The 25,257-nt window shown below is 39.8% G+C and overlaps 1 protein-coding gene across 3 annotated transcripts in view; it reads right to left on the bottom strand.

Moving 5' to 3' along the window:
* USP22 (ubiquitin specific peptidase 22) overlaps positions 1–25,257 on the bottom strand; it is a 96,807-nt gene that overhangs the window by 60,177 nt on the left and 11,373 nt on the right. For 2 of the 3 annotated variants that reach the window (XM_027683558.1, XM_027683557.1), the window contains exon 2: positions 2,661–2,793. In XM_027683558.1, coding sequence (XP_027539359.1) covers positions 2,661–2,793 — 133 coding nt within the window. Of the gene's footprint in view, positions 1–2,660; positions 2,794–25,257 lie in introns of those variants that run through there. The other variant, XM_027683559.1, reaches the window with a different exon arrangement.

Consider the following 25,257-nt stretch of genomic DNA (forward strand, 5'->3'; position numbering starts at 1 on the left):
AATCTCTGGCATTTCTTACAACTGTGATCAAGTGTGCAGCTCCTGCTTGTCTCCATGGAGACTGATGTTGGCTCAGCAAAAAGTCACCAAGTGCTTTAAAATAATTCCTGTTCATTTTGAAATTTCAAAGCACTTAACTTGTTTTTGCCCATCAGATGTTATTTCCCCAACTAAAATTGCAGCAGGAAAAGCAACCAAAAGCACTAGCAAAATGACAGAAATATTTTTACAGCTCATTTCACATGCAGCTGGAAATTAAACACCAAAACATATATTAAAAAAAAAAAAAGAAGATAAAAAGGAAGCTCCAAAACTAGAAATCAGTCAACGTGTACAACCTTCACATCATGTGTATTTGTGCACCAAGTAAGTTATATTTAGCTGCAAAAGAATCCTTTTTGGGATGACACAGTATTGTATTCTACACTTTGGCTTGTATAATTAACTCTTGCCCTTTTTATCTAAAGACTATTCCTTTTGGGAACTACCTTATCTGACACAGTCCTAATTGTCTAGTGCCATGACAATAACTACAACAATCCCGAAGCAAGAGCATCTTCACAGAACCTCCCTCCTCTGCCCAGTTTTGGTTTCCTTTAAGGAAACAGAAGATAATTCACTACAGCAGACAACAGCAAATTCTACCTTGCACACAAATTAACTTGAATTTAAGCTTCCCAAATACATAAACAGCAGTCGACAACACGGCAACTATAAAGCTTTTTTAAAAAGTTCTCCACAAATATGGTAAGTTCAGTGGTAAAAATATTACAGTGTTTACAAAGTGTCCACAGACAAACAGGCAAATACTGTCAACAGTCTCAATTTAGCACAGTATTTTTTTAAACCTTAAATCTGGCCATAAACTTACATTAGCACAAAAGGTTGTTTTATATATATATGTGTGTGTGTATATATATATAAGGCCCTTTACCAGAAATCCTTCGAGTTTACCTTGAGTAATTTGAACTTCTGTGTTGGTAAAGCTTCCAAAATAATTTCCTCTAATGAACTGACTTTTAAAGCTCTTTGAGATTAATAATAAATAAAAAGGTGCCATACAGGGTTGGGTTGTTTTTTTTCAGTTTTGAAAGAACAGCTGAGGTTGGCAGGGACCTTTGAGGTCACCTTGTCCAGCCCCTGCTCCAGCAGGGCCATCCAGAGCAGGCTGCCAGGCCCACGTCCAGCTTCCAAATAATATTCAAGGATAGACACTCCACAACCTCTCAGGGCAACTTGCTCCAGCCCTTGCTCACCCTCACAGCACAAACTTGTCGTGTGATGAGCAGACAGTCTCCAGTATTTCATTTTGTCCTCACTGCCTCTTGTACAATCACCAGACATTGTTGAAAAGAGCCCGATCCCACCTTTTTTAACCGCTCTTTCAGATATTTGCCCCACTGCTGAGGTTCCCTGAGCCACCTCTCCTGTGAGTTGAACAGTCCCAGTGCTCCCAGCCACACCCTTATGGACATTCAGTACTATTTTCCAGTATTCTGTTTTTCAAGACATTTACAAATTTAAACTATACCACTATGGAGCCTCATTTTTTTCTTTCTTGACACATATGGAGGAAGAAACTATAACGATCTGCTGGTTTAAATCATCTTTTCCAGAAATAGTAAATTTACACGCCCGTTTCTTAAGCTCAGAGTACACAGACAGCACTGTTGGCCTTCTGGAGCATCTCTGTCTTCATGGAAAATAAAGGCAGTTTGTTCTATAAGCACTTTGGATAAATGAAATTGAGAATGGTGGCCATACTGGTCAAAAGAAAATTTATGTCACGAAGTAATGCTTTTTTTTCCCTGTTTCTTATATCACTACAAACAATAATGTATTTTAATTTGAAGAAAAATTTAGTTGCACACTAAGCAAAATTGTGCACATCCATATTGATGCAACTGGCATTTTAAGATAAAATTATCAAGATGTTGCATTATAACTCTAAAATGTTCTAAACTATAGACAATAGGTAATTTAAAACAAAACTGAATGCTTTTGGTTTTGAACGTCATGCAGCACCAAAGCTAATACAACAAAAGAACTTGCTGGCATTTTACCAAAGTTTGAGATGGTTGAGGGAAAGGTACTCCACATCAATTAAACTGCTTTCTTATTACTTAGGTTATTGACCTCACTGGAAAAAAGACAACACAGAAAAATTAAAAAAAAAAAAAACTCAACAAAACCCTAAAACTTCAAAAGCTAAAATAATTCTGATTGCTACTTGATTAGTCTTCTTTGTGATCAGAATGACGTTTTTTTCCTCAGCAAGAAAAAAAGTGAACATGACCTCCTGAAAATAAAGTTTACTGAAATAAATGTTCTAGTTCCAGGCACTAAACCCACCATTTTTAACACATAAAGAAAAAAAAACCCAACCCTCTGCCTCCTCACATTTTTACTAATTTTCCCTATACATGACGTTAATTCATAAATAAAAGGTACTAAACAGTAATAACTCAGGGTTTAAGCTGTGAACAAAAACTTAACAGTGATGCAATAAAACCTCATGCACCAAGTTTAAAATAACACCACTTAACTAACCCAAAACACCAATCAAATTATCTCCCTGCCTAACAAAGTAGCTACAAGGAAATATCACCTTATTGGCCTGGAACTGACAGGGATAACACAGGGACTTGGTGAGAACTTACCTAAATTGTGTCGCTTTGTCTTCGCGTGCTCGTGAATATGTTTCTTTGTAAAACAGCCAAAGAAGACACAGTAGAGGCAAGAGTGGAGTCTGTTCAGGTGGGCACCACACATATGACAAATGCACGACTTTGCCTGAAATGGCAAAACAGACACAGAAGGTGAGTGACAGAAACGCATCTCCCAGTCGCGCTCTCCGGACGCAGATCTCCCCGCCACCTTTCCCTTTCACTCAGTGCCTGCTGCAGACCAGCAGGAAAACAGTTATATCCCCACATGAGAAAACCACCAATTGGACATATTAACAGAAAAAACTTTTCCCTTTGTCCAAAACATTCCCAAACCTTGACAGGGAACTCATTAGGAGCAGACGACAGTCAACTCGCTCACAGCTCTCAGCCCGTAGTTAATGAACACTTCAAGCAGGGTTAGCAGGCACTGCTGCTAAAATACACCAATAATTCTACTGTGTCCTCACTCCACATGGGCATTCCTGCTCCCACACCAACCACGTATCAGCAGAATGACCTGCAAAGCCTGGTACAAGCCAGGAGAAAGATGTGTGTGAAATGAACCTGCTGCTCCTCTGCAATTAAACTGTTCCAGTTCCTCCACCAAGCTCATCCTGTGCCACACAGGCATTCCTGCAGGTATAAAACCTCTGGGCACTATGGCTAGTGTAGCATGGGATAAAATCCCACCAGGATGATGATAACCAGGGGAGGGAGGTCTGGATCTACCTGCTCTTGCTCAGGTCTCCAGAACTGCCCCCCACCCACAGTCCCTACCCTACAGCAATGGGTCCCTTGGCTCAGCTGGTTCAGCTGCCAACCTGGGAGATAAAGTTAGACTCACACTAAGCTTTGGTCAAGTTAGTAAATTTAGGGGAACTGGGGAGATGGAGAAGATTCAGATGAATGCCAGAGCCCAGGGAAAGTCGCCCAGCAGGGAGGGAAAAGGGGTGACGAGGCAGGAATTTGGGTGGTGGAACCACAGCAAGAACTGTTTTCACAGCACCGACCTCCTCGATCCACTCAAAAGCTGTGATACAACCTGGACAGTAAAACGCACGTGGGTATATGACATTCCATTTATCTGCTGGGAAATGCTGCCAGATCCAGTCATTGGGTTACTCCATACTGGTCCACAAAACAGTGGCACAGCATCAAATCCACATCAGTCAGAGTTACAGAAGTCGCCTTTGCCACTCTCAGACTGGCTTTGAACCAGGAGAGGAACACGATGTGCTGACAATTCCCCAAAACAACCCAGACTGGGGAGGTGGGTGATGAAAGTTGCCATGATTCACTGGAAATGAATAAGCACATACGCCTGACGTGTCGGTCTGTGATAACAATACATTTTAACAAGTAGGCCTTGAGAACAAAAAAGTAATTAGAAGGTTAAATACACTTTCTGACTCTTAATCATAGTTGAAGCACCCTAAGCCAACAACACCGAAACCCTTCTCCCAGCATTAAACTCAGGTACTTCAACAAATTATTTTTAAAAGTACTCTGTCTAGCAAAAGACTGGAGAGAGTTTGAGGATAAGTCTTTTGCTTGACCACACCAATAACAACAATTCAGGTCCAATACCATCTGACTGGAAGATACAGACAGGAGAAATTCATTCACAGTAAATTCATTTTTCATCTCAGACAAAATTAACTGCATTCAGACATATGTTTAAGAGTAACTGAATTTCTGTAACAGCTCAAAGCTACAGAGAACACATAGAGATATGGCTCATTTTACAGACTAATCTGAAATTACTATTTCTTTGCTTGTTAATATAGAAGTACCCTTTTCTCTTCATATTAAAAATAAGAATTAAATCACTAAAATCCTAAGCTATCATCTAACCCAGGCAGCGCATTTCATCAAAAACAACCCACAAACTTCTTCAGTAATATTTGCCCAGTCTGCCACGACTTAAAATTAGTGCAGAATAAATGATGCACAATCCTGTTCTCTAGTCTGGCATTTTTCTCTCAGAATACTTCTGGCTTAGAAAAAAAAAAAATCATCAAAGCAGCTTGCAATATGTTGCACCATGTAAATTATTTTAAAGCTTCTACAAATTAAGACTTAAATCCTGAAATCTCACATGTTGTGTATTCAAAGTTCTCCGAAGTTGTTAGGGGAAAATGTTGAATCGAACTCCACACACCTACAGAAAGAAATATTTTAAAGTAGGGCCAAAAAAAATTCACCACCACCACAATTTCCATCTTTAGAAAAATGCTGCAGAACTGTCAAACTGTTGCCTAACGGCCGCTCTTTGGCTGCAAAAGCTAAATAGGATCAGCCTATCTGTTAAGATTGCTGCTATGACAACAACAACTCCTGCAACCAGCTATTTTACTGAGCCAGCTAAAAATAAATCTTTTAGCATTAAATGTATTGTAAACAGATGACATAACAAGCATGTAAAAGCTGAGCATTTTAGGCTAAAAGGCAGAAAATTCATATCTTAAAGAGTTTTTATTGCAAGGAAAAATTAAGATAAACTGAAGAACATAAAAAAAAGAAGAAATCTAGTGGTAAGTTAAAAAGAAGTTCAATCACTTCTTTAAAGGAAGCTATTTTATCCATATCCTCTATTTGTTCAGTATGGCTCAAGATGGTTTTTCTAAAATTGTAAGAAAATGAGGTTAAAAGACGACAGAGTGAGGAAAGAAATCAATATCAAAAGGCATAGTGGCTATTCTTAACCAGATTAGCTGTCTCCTTTTCATCTGTCTGTGCTTTTAAACAATTTGCTAAGTTAAAACAAAGCTGCCACCCTCCCACCCCACCCCAAATAATCAAATTACTTTGTTTCATAATACTCCCACCCCTGCTCACATCTCTTGAGGCTACAATCTAAGATGAAACAGAATACTGCAAATGAGTAATTGGAATTAGTTGGATCCATAAAGTCACAAGCTTGCTTTAAAACAAGACAACTTTTTTAAATGCAAGTTGGGTCTTTCTTACAGTCTGGATGCTTTAGGGAAGTCAGGCAGCATCTCAGCTGCAGAATCAACCTGTCATTCCTTCTCTGTGGTATGTCCTCAAAGATGCAAGAACATCCTTTCCTTATCCTAAGACACAAATGTAGTGTCTCTCTTCCTCCACACCCTCTCCCATGATTATTCTGCTCTCTACTCCCTTCTTTCCTGTATTCTTCTCACCCCCAAGTACCCCACTCTCCATCTTTCACCCTATTCTCTCTCCCCACACACTCAATCCCTCAGTTTATGTCCCCAGCCAGCCTTCCTTCAGTCCATACTGAACCTATACCTTTTAATTTTGCTCTGATATTCCAACAAACCACACACAGAAACCAGAAGAGCATTTTCTTTCTGGAAGATGAAAATCAGCTTTTCAAATGATAGAAAAATGGAAAGAATGGCACTTCTGATAGTTCTGACCAAGCTGAGGGAATGAACAACATCACAGAATCTGCTGAGTTGGAAGGGACCCACAAGGCTCATCAAGTCCAACTGTTAGATATCCCAATTCCCTCTACTGACCTCCTTTTTGCTACCAGGAGTAACTCACAGGCCCAGACCCTCAGCAGTAGTTCTGTACCCCCTATAAAGAAGGTTTACACAGCCCAGCAAATGAGGGTGTAAACACTAGTGCACAACACACACAAGGGAATTAGCTGTCATCGCCTGTAAGACAAGTCAGGAGTCCACCCCAAAAACACTGCTCTTAATGCTGTTAACAGCCATGATGAAACGAGTTAAAAAACAAAGCAGCAGGCATCAGTAGGTCAAAAACCAGACTGCTGACACTCCAAGTCTTCTCAAATTGTCAGAACAGCTTATTACTATTTTACCATCCTTCCATCAAAACAGCTGTGGGGAAAACGAACACGTCCCACTGGTGTTTTGGCCTCGCACTTCCCAGTCCAACAGCTCCTGCCCTCCTGTCCTGGGCCAGCTCAGGCTCCACCTAAAGCAAGGAGGTCACACTGGGCAGGAGCATCAGTTGCTCCAAAAACCCACAAACCTGTTTCAACCTCTGGCTCCTACAACCAACCAAAGGCAATGGAAATAAACTACAAATAAACTACAAAGCAAACAGTGCAGAGAAAATAAGAGGAATCCAGTGACCTGAGCTACTGCAAACTATCCTCTCATATTTCCAGCTATTTTAGAAGCAGCTTTAGAAGCTCAACTTTTATTTAATTGTACATGAGAGGAAAACAACTTTTTACAAGTTTTCCACTGTGGTACTTTGGAGTCCTGCCTCTTGTGCTCACATTAAATATATCAAAGCACTTTCAGAACAGAGCAGTTTTTAGCTACAAGCTCATAAGACGGAGACCTCCTACCTTTCACAGTCTGCAAACCACATTCACCACAAAAGTTCAGGGAAAAGATGATCTAGGTAACACTAACAAGACAGTGGGAGGCTTGGGAGGTTAAAAGATCAGAAGGAAGGTGTTGCCACACTGTACGTGTTCACAAGTAATCAAAAGAAGCAGATTCTTAAGGCAGTCTTAAAGCAAACACACTAGTTATGGATCCCTGCAAGTGTCTGATCAGGTACAAATTCACAGGATTAAAAAGAAAAAGCTTCCCAATATAAATCTGATTCTATTTCCTCACTTTTTAAAGCAAGCTTTTGTGTAAAAGGAAGTTCAGACACATCAGAAACAAGAAGAGAGAGTTGTTGTTTTTTTTTTTTTTAATATGGTATAATCATTTCTTAAGTTTTTGGTGGGTACATTTAACTCTTCAGAAAGAACTTTAATCTCAGTCTGCACAGAAGAAGGTGTTTGTTGGGCAGCTCTAAATATGCCTACCCAGAGCACACAGCTGCACGTGGGGAATTCTGCCTGCATGTCTATACCTAAACCAGAAGAGTCCCAGACCGAAACTTTTCAGATATGAAGTGCAAATTCCCTCACTGGGCCAAGATCAAGACATTGAAGGAAAACTTAACCATTCCCTCACACATTCAGAGTTCCAGGCCTTAATATTCACATTTTAGGTACAGTCAATCCCCTCTGTCCATTTTGCCTCTTCCATTCCCCTTGCCATGTTTAGATCACAGCCTGGGCACAGAGTTTTATTTTAATTCTTATCCATTCCTGTTGCAACTGATTCTTGTCCAGATGTAAAGCAGCCACAGCAGCTCATGTTGAGTGAAGAACAGTGTGCTTCCCTTAGCCTATTTTTCAGAAGGAGAAAGGACAGAATCACAAAAGGTCACATCACCCACCACTGCTTCTTTCCCTGCTCGAGGTGGAGACCCCGTGGCTATTCCAACAGTGGAGTTTCTTCTGCCTTGTGGGAGGAAAAAGTCAGTATTAAAGCACAGCTGACAGGATTTATTACTCTTGAGTACTCTGTGCCTCAAGAGTAACAAATTTAGGTCAAATCTTTCTTACAACACTTCTATCACTCCTTATTCTACATTTACTTCCTGAGGCCGGTCTGCCACAAATCCATCAGCCATCAGCACAGGGGAGGGGATATTCCAGAAACTGAAATAATTAAAACTTCAAAGCCATGTTTTTAGGTTTGAAGAAACAAAAAGAGGTAATTGATTCTCCAGTTCTCCATGGTATGGTATATAAATCACTCCTCCACACGCTGATAGGATGATTCAGAGTGACTCTGAGTCAGTGCACTGCTCTGACACATCAGCTTTAAATAATTAAAAAATCAACTTAGGTATTGTTCACTCACTTCCTGCAACCGAGTCTTAATTATGATACTGTCCGATTAGAAATGCCAATTATGTTTTTAAAAGAATATGCCCTCAATATTGTCAATTTTATTTTCAGACCCACTAAGGAGTATCAGTAAAGGTTTCATTAGCACAAGCAAAACTGTACACTAGTTAACAGAATTAAGTGTTCAGAAAGTCACCTTAAAAAAAAAACCAACAAAGCCAAGTACAGGTAACTTCTTAAACTGGGTTATTCTAAATGTTTGTTTAGACAGCAGCAGCCCAAAAAAAAAAAAATAAGGCAGAGAGAAGATGTCTATCTGCACTGCTCTCCAAGTCTGAACAGGACACTTGGCTCTGACCATCTGTTTGAAGTTCGAAGACAACAATATCACAATTTATAATTAAAGATGAAAAAGCCCAAGTTGTTAAATAACATCACAGTCCTCAAACGGAGTAAATAAAAATATACCATTATGACCATGTGAGCAGCTTGCTGCTGATTCCAGTGAGCCCTACTTCTGCCTGTAAGGGAAAAAACTGTGAAAGAGGAACTGAACATGCAAGAAAACACCTTGAGGAAACTTTCTCCTTTCAGAGAGGGATGGTATGTATGGACAATTTTGAGCACTTTTTTCTGCATTCGCTCTGAAACAAAGACATGTTCTTAAATGAGAATCACGTGGTAGCCAAAGTCTATCCAAGCTCTGAAAGCATAACTCTGGTTCAAGAGCTCTTCTCGAGATAGCACTGCAAGTCAATCTACAGCTACAGAACTTGGATTAAAGTAAGAATTATATCTGGGAGTGAAACAGAAATACAGAGTAGGTATCACTCCAACTCTCCAGATTTTATCCCTGCTCTCCTTACTCTGGATGATGGGTCATGTCAAGAGATGAACAGTAAATCAGATTAATTTTTTTTTTTTTCCGATTTTTGTTTTACATGAAATTCCACAACAGGTACAAGGCTGAAACAAAACTTGGGAGGAAGAGCTGCACAATTTAAAAGACAGACAACGTGAGCTAAAGGAGAAAATAGGAGGATACTCTAAAAATGTAATTTTCCTTTTCCCATATACAGCCACAGTAGTAAAAAGTTGTATTTCAACAAGAACAAAGCAATTCTCTGGAATTCAAATGACTATGCTGAAAGTGCTTATTTGCTTCTCCTTTAGTAGGTGCTCATCCCCACCACCAGCATTTACAAACCTAAATGATTTCTCAAGTACTCTATAAAAGATGCATTTCAGGGTCTATTGTGTTTTTAAACCATTTAAATAATGGATCTTATTCAAATAAAGCCATGTCCTATAATAAGATCCTTTTAACAGTGGGAAGGCTATTTGCCTTGTGAAAACACATAAGCTGCTTAAGGTTCAAATGCATGGCTCTTTCCCTGGATATATATATTGCACGGATACGTTGTATGTGTTGATTTTTATCTATTTCCTGCAATGCACCACTGCAGCAGCGAATTCCACATGAGAGCAAGGGGCTTGCCAAGACCGCAGCAGTGAAGGCTCAGATCTAGCACAGAATCCATTCCTTCACCTCCCCGTTCCCTCCCCCACCTCAGCAGATCGTGGAAGTGTTTTTAAATGTCCCATTAGGTAACGGATCGATCTGATCCGTGAGCACATGACCTGGGAAACAATTCAAGGAATAAGCTGAACAGCCAAACCTGCCTGAAGCTGCAAGAGAGTCTTATTAAACCTGGCCCATGCTGCAGAGATTGCATTTTGCCCTACATAAAACTAAGAAATGGGATTCTTCATATGAAACCAGGTATGTTCTTGGGAAGTTTGCCACAGGACTTCGATGGAAATACTCCAGACAGCTTCCTTACAGAAAGAAAAGAAAAAATAAACTTCAGGATACACATAAGATCAAAGTCCTAACAAATCCTACAGGCTCATTTCGAAAAGCACAGATAATCCAGCTGTCTTTTCTTTAACTACTCTGATATATCCATAAAAATATGGGAACTTAATTAGTCCCCATCAAAGTCAAAGCAATTCCTCTAGTAGGAAAGATGGATGGGATGATGCTACAGCACAGATTCTCCATGACGTGACTTATTTATGGGACAAATACTCACAGGAAAAAAGACAACTGGTGGAAAATGAACAGCAACAGTGGCAGAGGGCATCTATTAGTGACTATCCGATCTCTAAGGCCCTTTCCAACCCAAGTCAATCTGTGATGTAAAAAACCTCAATACCACACTGAATAGGGCAGATCCATTGTTGAGCGGAACCAAAAAGCATTGGTCTGGTTGAAAACATTTCTGCTTTTAAAAGCTTCCAATGAGTTATGCACCATATTGTCAAAACTTACTTGAGTTCTTATACATGACATTTTTATATTTACTGTAGCAAAGCAAGCCAATGTGTAGTACAGAAATTAAACCCCATTGCTTACAACTCTGACAACTGTGGGTTGCAATGATGATAACAGAACAAAAAAGGCAAACTCTTCTTGCCATAAGAACAAAATTTCCTCTTTGTCTAACAGGAGCTGAAGACAAGTTCTAGTCCTTGTCCTTTCACAGTGTCTACAAGGAAAAATCATTACAAAACAGTAAGACAAACTTCTCTTTTGGTTTTACAAGAGCTATACAGAACATTCGCTGGTTCTCCTTTCATAGGCTGATTTGCCCAAAGCACCACAAACCATTGCCAAGAAGAATATTTCCTCTTAAAAAGAGGCCATAAAAGTGTGGTGACACAGAAAAGACCATTAACCCCCCAGACTAAATCATGGAACATGTCTCCATCATGGAACAAGTGCACCCTCAAACAACAGTGCCATCACCAGATGAAGCATGAAATTGCCTAAAATGTTGCCCAGAGAAGCTGTGGCTGCCCCATCCCTGGAAGTGTCCAAGGCCAGGTTGGACGGGGCTTGGAGCAACTTGGGATACTGGGAGGTGTCCCTGCCTATGGCAGGGGGTGGAACGAGATGAGCATTAAGTTCCCTTCCAACCCAAACAATTCTGTGATTCTCTCTATTCAATGAAAATGAAACTATAATGGACAAACTAGAAATGTTGCTTGCCTAGTTCCACTTGTGATATTAAGACATCAGCATCTGAGGGCATGTTTATGTCCAGGAATACTCCAAGCCAACCTGTATGTTGCTGCCAGAGAGTGAAAGCAAATTCTCAGTGTGCTTGCACAGAACATGCTTTAATATTCAGTAAGCTGAAGATTTGTATTTCCTCATACCTCAGTACAAAACAAATTAATAATTCATGTCACTAGAGCTAAATACGAGGTCTTTCATTCACTGGAAAACTTTCGTGCAGATTTGCAAGCCTGAAGTTATGGAGATGAGACAGAGGTGGTCAGGACTGCAATTCATCCTTTAGAAGAACAGAGTCAGACAGATGGATATTCTAAACTCTAAAGACAGGCAGGTCAGCATAGAAAAAACATTATTAAAGCAATATGAACATAAAATATGTTCTGGAAGAGAAAAGGAGCCTAGATTTCTCACATTGGTAAGATGAATGAAAATATCTTCAGCAAAAAAAAAAAAAAGTCAACTGGGAAATAAGCATTTTCATGCCAAAAATTTACTCCTTTATCCATTTAGAGTTTGCTAATTGCTGGAGTCCCACAGAATAATCATTAATCACAAAGTGTGCAGGGAAGTGGGCGATAGATTCTTAGCAAAGAGCTTCTGGCTTTTTCCACAGAATGTACAGCCAACTAATATGTTTTAACACTTCGTGATGTATTTAGAACATTAACTTGTTCTGCAAAATGAGTGCATTTTACCCTCCCTCCCAGAGGAATAAACTGGGAGGGGGGTGCTGGTAAACTGTGACTGCCTCTCAAGATCAGGGCACTGGAAATTCTGGCTCCTGTTGTTCAGCGGGCCTTGGGGAACAGGTGCTTTCCGAGAAGAGAAATTTGGGATCACCAAAATGGAACCAAGAAGCACCCAAAAACCCCTCCAACCTGCCCCACTGATTTCAGGACTGTTAAACACACCACTTGGTTATTACTTCATTTAACAAAGATTAAGTTATAACCTTCCCCAGAGAAGTGTAGGATGACAACCCCGCAGGAGTTTTTGTTTCTATCCTCACTGCAGTTTGTTGACTACATCTGAGGAGACCTTCTCAGACTCTGTTTTATTCCCAGCAATATCCAAACACTCAACAACACTTAGTTGGTTTGTTTTTTTCTTTAATGTACTAATCACGAGCGTTAAGTAAAAATCTATATATTCCCTTCTCACAGCTGCCTGTAGGCCATTAACAGATCACAGTTCATGTATTAGTGTCATTGCCTAGTTCAGAAGACCTAAACAGACAAATTTCTGAATTATATTAACTAAAGGAGTGCTAGAAGGAAAAGTTGTGTTTGTTGTTGGCTTTTTTATTAGGTCACATGCAAGAGTTTGCCCCTTTTTAACAGTGTAATTACAAATGCAATTATCTATGTCTTTTTGAGGTGTCATCATCAGTAATTTTGACTCCAAAAAATTTACTGTGATTTTTCTGATCAGTCACAGTTTAACAAACATGAGGCAAACCTGTAAGTGAATGGAGTTGACATCCAGGCCCTAAATCTGTCCACTGACATTTGTGTAAAAAAAAAAAAGGTCTAGAGCCTCCCTGCAATGCAATTCTTCAAAAAGCAACACAGGGAAACAGCAAAGAGATTCAAATCTTCCCCCTGACCCAGCTCAGGCTGCTGCCTACGATGAAGAGGAGAACAGGAGAGCATTTATGTGCAGGTCAGATGTGACTCAAAGGGAGTAAGTTTCTACTTAAAGCACCTTTGAACTATGTGAATTCACTAGAAGAAAGAAACTGTCCTTAGTACTGTGAGAATAAATATCAAAACAGGGTTACAGAGATTTTTTTGTTGGTGGTGGTGGTTTTATTATTGTTGTTATGGGTTTAGGGTGGTTTTTTTATTTAACTTCCAAGCAGCTGCTGCATCTTATTAAAAAACTCTGCTGGAACAAAGAGGGAAGTGACCAGAGCTTTGTATATTTGACTAGTTATATGAGAAATGTTCATATTCAGCATAAAGTCAGAAGAAAAACATTATTTTCCACAAATACACGAAGAACAAACTTGCACAACAATCCCAGAGTCACCGTTGTAGACTTGTAAACAGTGATTCGTGACTATTTTGAAACAGAATTTCTATTTCATGCTTCAACTCCTAACATTGATTCTGTTCATCCATAATTTGGCTCAAATTGAAAAGACACAGCTGAATTTCAGAGAATGTGAGTACTTGGAAGTTTTATCAACTTCAAGAGGTAGCTGCATGACTGCAGCAACCCTGAAAATTAACCCATCAGGAGACTCCATCAAAGGGCTACACATTGATGAAATTCATCATCACCTACAGCAAAAGACACCAAGATTTGACAAGAACATTTTGTGCTGACCAGCCAGACCCTGCTCTCTTCATTCCTCTCCTGTATTTATGAGGGGAGGTGCTAAACCATTAACTCAACATACATGTTCTCTCCAACAAAGGCTGATCCCTTTAGTTTAGCACCATTCACATCCTACCAGCATTATTCCCACATCTTCCTTCCAGTAGGCTGCTTGATTATATAATGCTGCACATTGAAAACAAAAATTAGTAGATTATAGTGTTGGGTTTCATTTATGGACATTGTGCAGGGTTTGTCATTTAATGCAAAAAAGCATCAGTTTAATTTAAAGCATGGTTATAAAAATTAGTTACGACCAAACAAATGCAGACTGCAGCAGCCAGCTGGGCTCAATGGCTAGGAAAGCTTATTAGGCAAAGCACATGCTTTTAGCTAGAACACACCTCTGCATTCCAAAAAGAAGTCCCAGCAGGACAGCGAGGTTTCGCAACACAGGGATAAGAAAAGCAAGCAGAAAAACTCCCAGGCTGTTAATTACGGTGGAGGTCTATTTCATAATATCAACAACACATCTTTCTTCCTATTTTTCCTTTCTCTTTAAAGGATGGAATAAAACAAACCCAAGGCACCTCCATTTTTTGCCATGTTTTGAAGAGAAGCCTGTCCCACCTGCCCTCTACTGTTCCAAAGGAAGATGTTGGGAGGGCTGCAGATGAAAGGGTTAAAATACAATTAAGTTCAGAAATCACTATTTTCAGGACCTAAACCAAACGCCCCTTCCTTGATATAAAGCATGAAGGCATAATGTAGGAATTATACAATCTGTCTGTGTAAACATCACTTTCTTTCTGAATTGATTAAGTTTCATAAAATTCTAAAGTCTCTATTAAAACATGAGAGATGGAAAAGGAAGATGGTATTTCAGCTGAAGTGCTACCCAGTCCTGGTGAGATAAAAACCCATCTGCCTTCACGCTCCCAAATACAGCAAATCCTGAGCCTCCTTGTAAATACCTTCAGGAGAGTGTGAAAAGTACAAAAAAAACCCCAAACCAACCAAACCCAGAACAATTCCTCGACACTTTACCCCACAAAAGACTTCTCTTAAAAAGTAATTGGACAGTTCCAAGAACCATTTCTGATGGCCACCTCCAAGCAATTGTTAGTGACCTTTCGAAATGAGCACAGCTTTTACTTAAGTAATTCAAAAGCTGAACTTAACAACTTTAAAAAAGCCTAAAACTATTCGAGCTCTTGCAACTACTCAGTTCTGCAGAACAGGAACATTCAAGACAGAACACTCTCGACACAATTCCACTGTTTCATTCCATGGTGCATCTTTCTGACAGTACTTCAGAACTCTTAATATGCATGATGCCTCACATTCTCACAAAATGCTCTTTAAGCTACAATATGAGAGAGAAGTCAAGTCACAAGAAAGCAAAGGAAAACGTTTAAAGGTGTTGAAGAACATCTTAAAACTTCATCTAAACTAAAAACTGCTTATGAATCTTAGCGACAAAGACCTGATTTTAAAAGGAAACAAATAGATTCACTTACAGGTTTAACTCCTGCCCTTACATGTGTCAGATGGGAGAAGTATTCAAACACAACCCTCTCACCATCTTCCAGGTGCTCTACAAGCTCTTATGTCCGTAAGCAAGAAAAAGTAACAAGCTACATAATACATAACGTTTTCCACCTCTTTTTTTCATGAAGACATTAAGATTTCTATTAAAGATTTAATTTTGTCCACTGACAGAGAGCTAGAACAGTACTTTGATATAGAAGACAATTTGCCTGTCAAAGTTAATAAATTACTCCAGTTATTCTTTGATTAATCACACAGAAATTAAGAACGCAGAGAAAAGATTCTCTAAGAGAGGGGACATTTTTCAGGAACTTTACAGGCGAGTTCAAGTGGTTTTCATCAGCCCTGTGAATCTGTGCCCAGGCACTTCTTTCTCAGTAATGAAATAATTGAAATTAACGTGCCAAAAGACTTAATCAGAGCAGGATTTCCTGACAAGCAAGTGATGGCCACGGTAACTGATGAGGGAAACAGGGGGACAGCGCTACTACCTACAGGTGTTTAACCCGAAATCTGCATTAGGACTTCCCCGTTCACCATTCCCAGGTAAAACTCACAAACAAAAGATTTATCCAATCCATTAATACTCCACATGACCCCTTTAGACAAGTGTTTTCATACAGCAAATCCATCACTGCACTTTCGCTAGAGACAAGTCCAGTGATGACACTAAAAAGCGACACGAGCAAAAACGCACAGAAAGGATGGGTCAGGAATGCTTTGAAGAAAGAGGGAGAACAGAACCCCAGTGAATGTGACAACTTCTTAGATCAAAACTGTTTCAAGCCCACTGCATTCAAGTCTCCCTTTTCTTTCCCTCACTTATGAAACTCTGCATTTTGAAAAGAACTATCCTGTATATATGAATCTTCCCTTTCAAATCAAAATACAGTTTACGTACATACATACATATACATGTGTTAAAAAGTGTAACCATTCTACTTAGAAAAAAGAAAAGGGAATTTGAATCTTAACCTCCTGTAAAGATGGTTTCAGAATATAATTCATATATCTTGACATTAAGCACACACCAAGGACCAGGAAGACATTGCAAATGTTCAATTAAAAATAATATCTTTACACAAGAATAGTTTGTATACCGTGAAAATACATGTTTTTTTTGTAGAGGTCTGAATCTATTTATGTCTACTTATATTAATGACACAGACATTCAGTAGTTCCCATCACACACTTGGACAGAAGCGGAATCTGTAAGAGCAGAGAGCCCCTTAGGAAGAGATAAATGCACACACAAACCACAAGGCATCCATCGGTTCTGGAGCACATGCACCTGACAAATTAGGGGCATGTGGTGTTTCAGGAATAACAATCCCTGCAGAAGATGCTTGAAAGAAGAGAAGAAGCCAGTCTGCTTATGCATTCCAGGTGACTGCCAGCAACTCCTCATGCACCTGCCACTGATTCACGGAGCCACGACAGTCAGAACTACAGTTCTGTCACATTTGTCAAGCAGAAAGAGACATAATTTAGATTCTACCTGACATTAGCAAATACTGGGCCCACAGCACGTCCATTAACACTGATAATTAAGATAAGTAGTGTTTCATTTAGCAAAAGGGCATCTGTACAGCAAAGCTGCAGAGAGCTTTCAGAAAGAGAATTACTCAGATATAATTTACAGTTTATCAGAGGGTGTGAGAGCTCATGCGTTTTTTTGTAAAGCAGAACACAGAAAACTGCAGTTGTATAAATACAATACTCCTGTGATTTAAATCATCCGCTTGAAAAGCAAAAATCATAGATCTGAGGACTCCCAACTGGAAAAGAGATACTAATGAAAATTGGAATATGCATTGGTGGAACAAATTGCTTTTTAAGTCCTATTGCAAACTAAATTCATCTTTTAATCAGAGTAAGTCAGGAACACCAACAGCCAAACATATCCAAAAAAATACCTAAAAGGATAAATGGAAAAAAAAAATCATGCATGTGGCTTAGCTGTGCTGCTCTGACAAAACACAGCAGACCCTGAAGCCTCTTTAATTGATCATTAAATTAGTGAACCTGAGCCTTAAAAAGGCAGAGAAAGAACAGATTCTGTATTACACTGGATACCACACACCTTGAAGCATCTCATATTACCACTTTTCCTGCCTAAGGTTAAGCAAATTACCAGTGACTATATGTGCATGTTTTTTTAACATATATACACAAAAAAACCCCTCCATAAAGTTAAAAAAAATACACTACAAGGGTATTCTGTGCAATGAAACAAAGTAATAAAACCTCAAAATTCAAACTGAGACTTTCAAAATTTAACATCTGGAAATACATTTATATTGGACCAAACCCTGAGCTCTGCCCAACAGCAACAGCACAAAAAAAGAAATAAATAACTGTTCACACAGGCTTGCTAAATACCAGAACATATTTTCTCATCATACAGTTCTGGTCTCTCATGATATGAAATGAAGTTAAATAGGAGTCTTCCATGAGACACTGGGATTGAAAGAAATAAATTTTACAACCATTTACAATAATTATTTGCATTTTTAGTAAAACAACAGATGAAGTAACTGTATGATTAACCTTAATATAACAGAGCAGTGACTGTTCAGTGGACCAGAACTCAGTAACTGAACACAGACTGACTGGAACAACCTAAGGGATATTTTTCTTCTTTTATGGTTAGGATTAATGCCATGGAAAAGGGGAAAACTTTACCATAAGCAACTACTAAACCATCCTTTACATACATTTTTGGACTGTTTTTAATTAATTACTTACACATACATCTACATCTAAAACACCAAATCAATGTGAGACACCGCCTGATGGATGAGACAGAACAGTGCAAAAAGTTTAATGAAGCACAGCCTTAGGAAAGAACCAACCACACACTTCAAACACACAGACTGCTGGCAAAACTAATAAAATTAATGCTTTGTTTGTTGATCATACAAGAATTACAATTACAGTTTTATTGCTCTGTATTTTATTCAAATATACCCCATTGGTTCTTTACACAAATCTACGCTTCAAAAAAATCAGCGGAGTAATTAGAAAAGCTGTAGAAAATTAGTGTATTGAGTAGCATTTCCATAATTTCTCCTAAGAAATGATTAACAGACATTAGATTCCATGAGCAGTGCTTTTGAGGGACTTAAGGATATACTCATTTGGTTTTCCATTGAAGAAAAAAGTTCTCCTTTGCAACTGGCTTCCCATCAGCCACCATAATGTTACTTCAAGGCTCTCTCCAGGACTAAGGAGCATTGGTACAATCAAGAAATCTTACATGCTGCTACAGCACCAAAGCGAAAGGGTTTTGATTTTCAGCCTGATGGAAAAAGTTTCCCTTGTTAAGTGGTTTTAAATTCGAATTTCAACACCAAAAACAAACAAAAAAAGAAAGACAAAACAGCAAGAAGGTCCATCCATAGGAAAAAAACCTGTGTTCATGGGGAGCTGAGTCTACACAGTAATTTCTGCTGACTTTACAATGTCCTTCAGGGAAATCAAACTTGGTCAACAGTGTCTGTGCCAAGGCCTCATGTTAACAGTGGTGTACAGGAGAACACACTGCTGCAGTGGGCACAATCAGCTGTACCACCAAACACCACCCTGACAGAATCAACCTGAAATCCCATTTCATTTGAGGTTCAGAGGGATATTTACACCTGAACAGCTCTCTGGCTCACTCTGTGCTGCTTGAGTAGCTTGTCACTAGTTAATTCCCTGCTATATTCTCACTGCTTATAGAAGGGGGGTCCTGAACCACCAGCATATTAAAAATCCTCTTCCCTCATCATCTCCTCACTCAAAAAAGAGGCTTTGCCTCCAACTCTTCTACGTTCCCTTTGTAGTAGATATTGTACAAGCTTCTTTCCACATCATTGTTTTCAGTTTACTTACTTTCCACACAAACTGAGAAGTTCTGTTGTTGTGCTAGAATTTATATCAAGCAGAAAACTGAATTATGGAGAAGCTTGAACAAACCAAGGCACACACGGCAACAGGGGATCTGTGGATCCTGCCTTCCCTTCTGAATTTCAGTTCTCTCCCCAGATCAGCAAGGATGGTCTGCTGGAATCCACAGCTTCCCCTTAAGCAGGAAATCCATCTGATGCAATCTCACAAGTTACCACATTGCATTCCACCAGGGAAACATCATCAAAAGGTAGGACTCCACAAGCTCTGCCCCAGAGGTCTGAAATCAATCGGTTCAAGCAAATAGATGAGCTTAACACTTCTTGTCTCCCAACTGAACAACTGAATCTGGGAGGAGGGAACAGCCAGACTTGAAGATCTGAAACTGCAATCTCACTGGGAAAGAGAGAAGTAAGGTCTTTCCTTGTTCTTCCCCATACTACACAAACACTAACAGTTTTCAGAAACTTTTAATTATTTATTGCTCCCAACATACTAACAAATATTCTCTGGCAGATGAGACATAGTTTTTTGCATGCTCTTCCATTGATCTGATTCGTCCCGGTTTCCAAAACTAAGACAGTCTTACCAACACTTAAGTTAGGGAAAACATAATATACAGCAGCACATTAAAGCTCCAGATCCCTCACCAAAGTTAAATAACAGCAGACATTTGTGCATGCTTGGCATTGCAAAAAAGACATTGTATTTGCTATTAAAAATAACCACAGCACAATCTGAGTGTTGGTAAGAACAGAGAACTCATCTGGCAATTTGTCCTAAACAAATCCCTGCTCCTGCACTCACAGAAATGGTACCAGGAATAAATTCAACATTTGTAATGTACAGTTTGAGCCTCAGACCATTCAGATGTGGCAGTGAAGGCCAGAAACACCACAGAGTTCCAACCTTTCTCTGCTCAGCTCCCAAGAGCTGTGCAGGCTCCCCCATCAGCACGACAAAATTGTTTGGGCTCTTAAAGCCCCTGTACATGGAAAAATGTAAGGCTGGTAATACAAACCACAGCGTTGGGTTGGGAGGAACAAGGGAAAACATGGAAGTGAGGAAGAAAGTGAATTATTAAGTCTTTTATCTGAGCAAAAACCAGAACTGCCTTGGCGCACTGCACTTGAAAAACCAGTTAAGAGCTCAAAGCCAAACCAGGGGATTCTGGAGGAAAAAGTATTACAATTGCAAATCACCAGTAATCTCACAGAGTAAAGCAAAAATATTCCATGAGATCCAATACAGATTTCTAGTCCTGATCTCTTGCTTTGTCTCTATGGTTATAAACATGGGCAGTGTTTGGGGGACAAACACACGGTGTTTAAGCTTTAACAGCAGGATTAAAAAGCATTTGAGAGCACTGCCTCAGGCCCTCTTGAGAGCACCTGAAACTCCTGAAAAGCTCTCCCTGCCAAGCAAAGAGGTGGTTTGCTCACATCTAAAACAAGCCCTTCCTCCTCCCAATTTTCAAGGCAGTGTTTCCTATAATCTAATAGTGCAAAGAATTTAGGCAAAAAGAATGAAAAGCAGGGAAGGGCTGCGTGACACACGAGGTTTGGGTGATATTAGAGCAAACTCTCCAACGCCCCATTTTTGCCTGAATTTTGACCTATGGGGACACATTCACAATAATGTAATTCTGTGGGAACTTCTCTTAAAATACAAGCGAGGATTAAAGTTCTTGGTGACACAATGCCCAGTCACTGGACATTATGAGATCTATGCTGGAAATACGCTGGGAAAAGCGTATTAGCACGTTTATGTCTGACTAAACAATCAGTAAATCTCACTTCTCTGGAAATCAGACACCAGCATGCACACAAAATGTAATGGACACCTTGAGAAAAAAATGTACAATTTTCTACAGCACATATAAGAGGGCAAATGTTAAGTTGTGCTAGGGAACTCAGATCCTGTACCAAAAAGCCACCTATTTTCTTCAGGGCTCCACAACATCTCAGAGACAAAACAGCTACTGATGTAAAGGGCTTGTGGAAGCCTCACAAGGGACAGATGTGACCAGTAACAGTGGTGACCTGTGCCCTGTGACGTGGCTTACAGAATCATCTTCTAGTGAGCCCAGATAACAAAGAGTTTGTAAGATACAGCCATAAACTCCAGGCACAGGATATGCATCCTGGGGCATTGAGACCAGTATAAAATTAAAATTCCAAGTGAGATAAATTCTAAGCACCTAAATTAACTCAAGTAGTTGTAACTAAACCAAACAGCATCTTTAGGCCAGTGCCTCAATACACTGATATCCAGAGTTCACAAAGTTTCTCCTGCTTTTGGAAGATCCTAAGGCCACAGATGGCAGAAGCTACAGTTCTTCAGAATCAAGCCAACCTTTCACTCATGCTCTTAAAGAAAACAAAACTTCCAGAGCTCCCAGCTATAGCAGAGAACAGAACTGAAACAGCAATGGAGACACTGTTTAATTCCCCTCACCCTACCTTAAAAGCTTTCCTTCCTTTTTGTCCTGAACACAAAACAGAACTCACCTACAAGAAAAACCAGAAAAATTAGCCACAATCAGAAGTTCACCCACCTCTTTACTAGTGTTACACAGGAATGTGTTTCACTGTATAATAGTTTTTTCCTCCCTGAAGTCAGAACAGCCATAAAAAAGGGGGAGGGGAGGTTGATTGCACGAGTTCTACAGCATCTGGCTATGCAATAAGACTCTTGAAATAATTTTCTCTAGTGTAGCATATAGCCAACAAATCTGGCAAGAAGCAACTTTCAGCATGTGTTGCTGTGACAGCAATGAATTATCACCCCAGTCTGCAGCAAGATTAACACTTACAACCTTGGCACGAAGAACAGTCTGTTCAGACTCTGTGTCAGGAGTGGTGCTCCCAGCTCAGGCTCGAAAGGGTGGGCTCACCGTAAGGAATTAAGAGCACAGAAATGCAGACATTTGCCTAAACTGTAAACAAACAGATAATTTCTAGGGAAAAAGGCACTGTACAGCCAGAGAAGCAGGAGCACCAAGGAAAACTCAGGGTATGGAAAAGAGTAAGCAACCATTGCAAACAAGATACTGCCTATGAGAGAGGATGTGCTCCAAAGAATAGATACAGAACAAAAATCAAGAATCAGCCCGGCAGATTTCTCCTGCAAAAACACTGAGGTATCCAGTCAAACCAAGCTGACATGAAATCAGCTGCTCTGAAAGCCTGGTGCAAACTGTAGAAAAAAGCAACTGAGTCCAACTTAGAACATTACTTGTGACAAGTTACAGAGTTCGTCATGTTTTGTGTGTTCTGCAGCAGAATCTGCTGCTACCTGTGAGTTAAGGGCAGGTTCAAAACCAGCTCTGGCCTCACTGGAAGGTCAGAGATGACATTACATCAAAACCATCTCTACTAAGAAGCAGATTCATGGTCATCCATTCCACTTTTCCAGCTAACTGACCACGAAGAAACTTGAAAACAAAGCTCCTTACCACAAGTTCTTCACCCAAAAACTGCAGAGGGAAGTGAAGAAGGCCACAAAGCTGAAGAAAACCTGGTGGAGTCTCCTTCCTGCTTGAACACTCACCATCCTTAGACCTTCTTTTGCTCTGCAGAATTGACAGGACTGTAAAGCATAACTTCTGCTCTTTGATCTGGTTTGCTACAATTTTTTTTATAAACAGTTCAGAGATTCCACCAATCATCAGGTTCAACTCTAATGCAACTTTACTTTGCTTCATGAACCAGAAGAAATGTATATTAATGCTGATAGATTTGATTTCACATGTTATGTGCTCTACTTCCAAGATCTTAACTAGAAGGAAATACTCTAAGAAGTTAAGCAGTGTAAGTTGAAGCACATGAATAGGTGAGGTTAAACAATTCAGCTTTGAGGAAGACCAGGACAAAAGGATTTCATCTCTTGAAAGAAAAAAAAAAAGAAAGAAAACTAATTCACTATTGGTAGTAGCTGGATGTAAGAGTATTTAAAGTGACAGGAAGAGTCTACAGGCATCACACTCAGCAAGGGTTTACAGAGAACAGAGATTTCTGCATGACAAAGGGAAGACTTCCCAATTTCCTTGAAAAGCTTTATTTCACATACCTGTAAGTAGATATAACACACCTGCAAACTCTCAATACAACAGCATGAGAGAGAATTAAGAGAACAATGTGTGTTGAGAATTTTGTAAGGAAGCTATTACAAGCCATCTACTACCTTGCTAGGAAATTGCCTCGATTCCCTGAGATTCCAAGCTTCTCTGGGTAAAAAGGCAGCAAAACTGCTGTGTAGCAAAGAAGAGCACACACTGAGTAGAAGCAGTTCCTGTAACTAAAGGTCAGTTTACTTCATAAAGAAATCAGGCAAGTGCATCTAAACCTTTAATAATAATTCTCACCATATTTTTCTTCCCAGTGCTTCATCGCTTCAAGCTGGTGCACCTTTCGTGATAGACACAGCCTTAAATCACTTGTCTTTGCTACTACAAGACAAAATGATGACTCCCAAACTTATGCCATGTCCTAAGGGATCCCAAAAACACCTGCATTCTGACTTCAAAAGCAGAGATAAATACTCTTTAGGCTGGAATACGATAACCACTGCTTTCTGTGGTCCATTCTCCTTCCAGTTCACCCCTCCAGCACAGATAATCACTGGGGCAAGGAAGCTACAGGGCACACATCCTTCCTTGCCTATTCCCACCAGTATCCAGACAGTTCTGGAGGTTGACAGGGCTTTTTTTTTTTTTTTGTCTCATAGTAAATTGTTCTTCCAGTAAGTCCTTTTTACATATTATCATGTTAATTGCCTTATTTAAATCAGACACTTGAAATATCTGCCCAAAATAGGCTCCTGTGCCTCAGCTGGGTGGGTTTTCCAGCTTCATTTCTGCATGTTGGGTTGTATCAACTACCTGTGCAGCAAATGCCACCAGAGTAAAATCCAGGCTTGGCAGCTATTTTGGGCTGCTGGATTAGAAGTGTGAGCTGCATTAATGGACAATGAGAACAAAGTCTTCTGGGTCAAGAGATTGAGGGAGCACTGGGTGTGTCTCAGCTCCTCCAGACAATGTCTATGAGCAGCCATCAGGGAATCTGATTCTTTCAGGAATTTCACCCAAATTTCACCCATTTACTGTCCTCATCTCCCCAGGATGGAAATACTCAAACACCTCGTTTTCGTGGGGTACTTCTTGTGCAGATGAGATTATTCTACTCAGACTGAGCATGTTCTTGAATACAAAGCCAGCCAGAGCTGAAAATACAATGCAGTAATACCAACAACTGATTTCACTGGTATTCTAAAAAATACATTTCCTTCAGTATAACTAAAACATCAGCTCTGCAAGTGAAGGGATTAAAACTTCTGCTATCTCTCATTTTTGAGCATATCTAAAGTTGTCATTTCGGGCAGTAAAATGAAGGGTTTGGGTTGTGTTCCATTTTATTAAAAGAAATTTAAAAATATCAGTATTAACAACCTTTTCCTTGTCTGGGAATCTTAGGGATAACAGCATTTTTCGGTAGTCAGGAAAAAAACAGGACAACATACCAGGAAACATCACACTTAATCAAACTGAAAAAAAATCTGTCTTAATATTGAGCATCTGCACAAGCTGTGGAATTTAACATTTCACAGATACAGCACAGAAGCATAACACTGGAGAAAAGGAGACACTAAGCACATTTAAAATGTTTAAAAGCTGAACACTGTAACTCCAGTCCTTCCCATGGAAGAATAAGTACAAGAATAACTGATTCCCAGGACAACTGCTTGCCTGGGGATCCCTGATGGGGTTGCAGAGGCAGCACCTCTCCACGACCCCAGGAAGCACGTTTGGCTTTCACTGGAGTGCTGCTGTCTCCATCTGGCACAGCGGCCCCGCAGGGCTCCAGCCAGCTGGCACCGCTCGGAACAGCCCTGGGGCTGCTCTACACAGCACAGGGGAGGAGGCCGGAGGAAAACCAGCACCATAAAGAGATAATTTACAGTCCCATTATCCCATCATCCTCAACTACATGCAGCAGAAGCATGATCCAGGCACATGCCCCGTGACCACATGCTTTAAACTAACCAAAAAAAAAGTTACATCATCTCACCAG

Source organism: Neopelma chrysocephalum, unplaced genomic scaffold, assembly GCF_003984885.1.
Source record: "Neopelma chrysocephalum unplaced genomic scaffold, ASM398488v2 Primary Assembly neopelma1_65, whole genome shotgun sequence".
Classification (NCBI taxonomy): domain Eukaryota; kingdom Metazoa; phylum Chordata; class Aves; order Passeriformes; family Pipridae; genus Neopelma; species Neopelma chrysocephalum.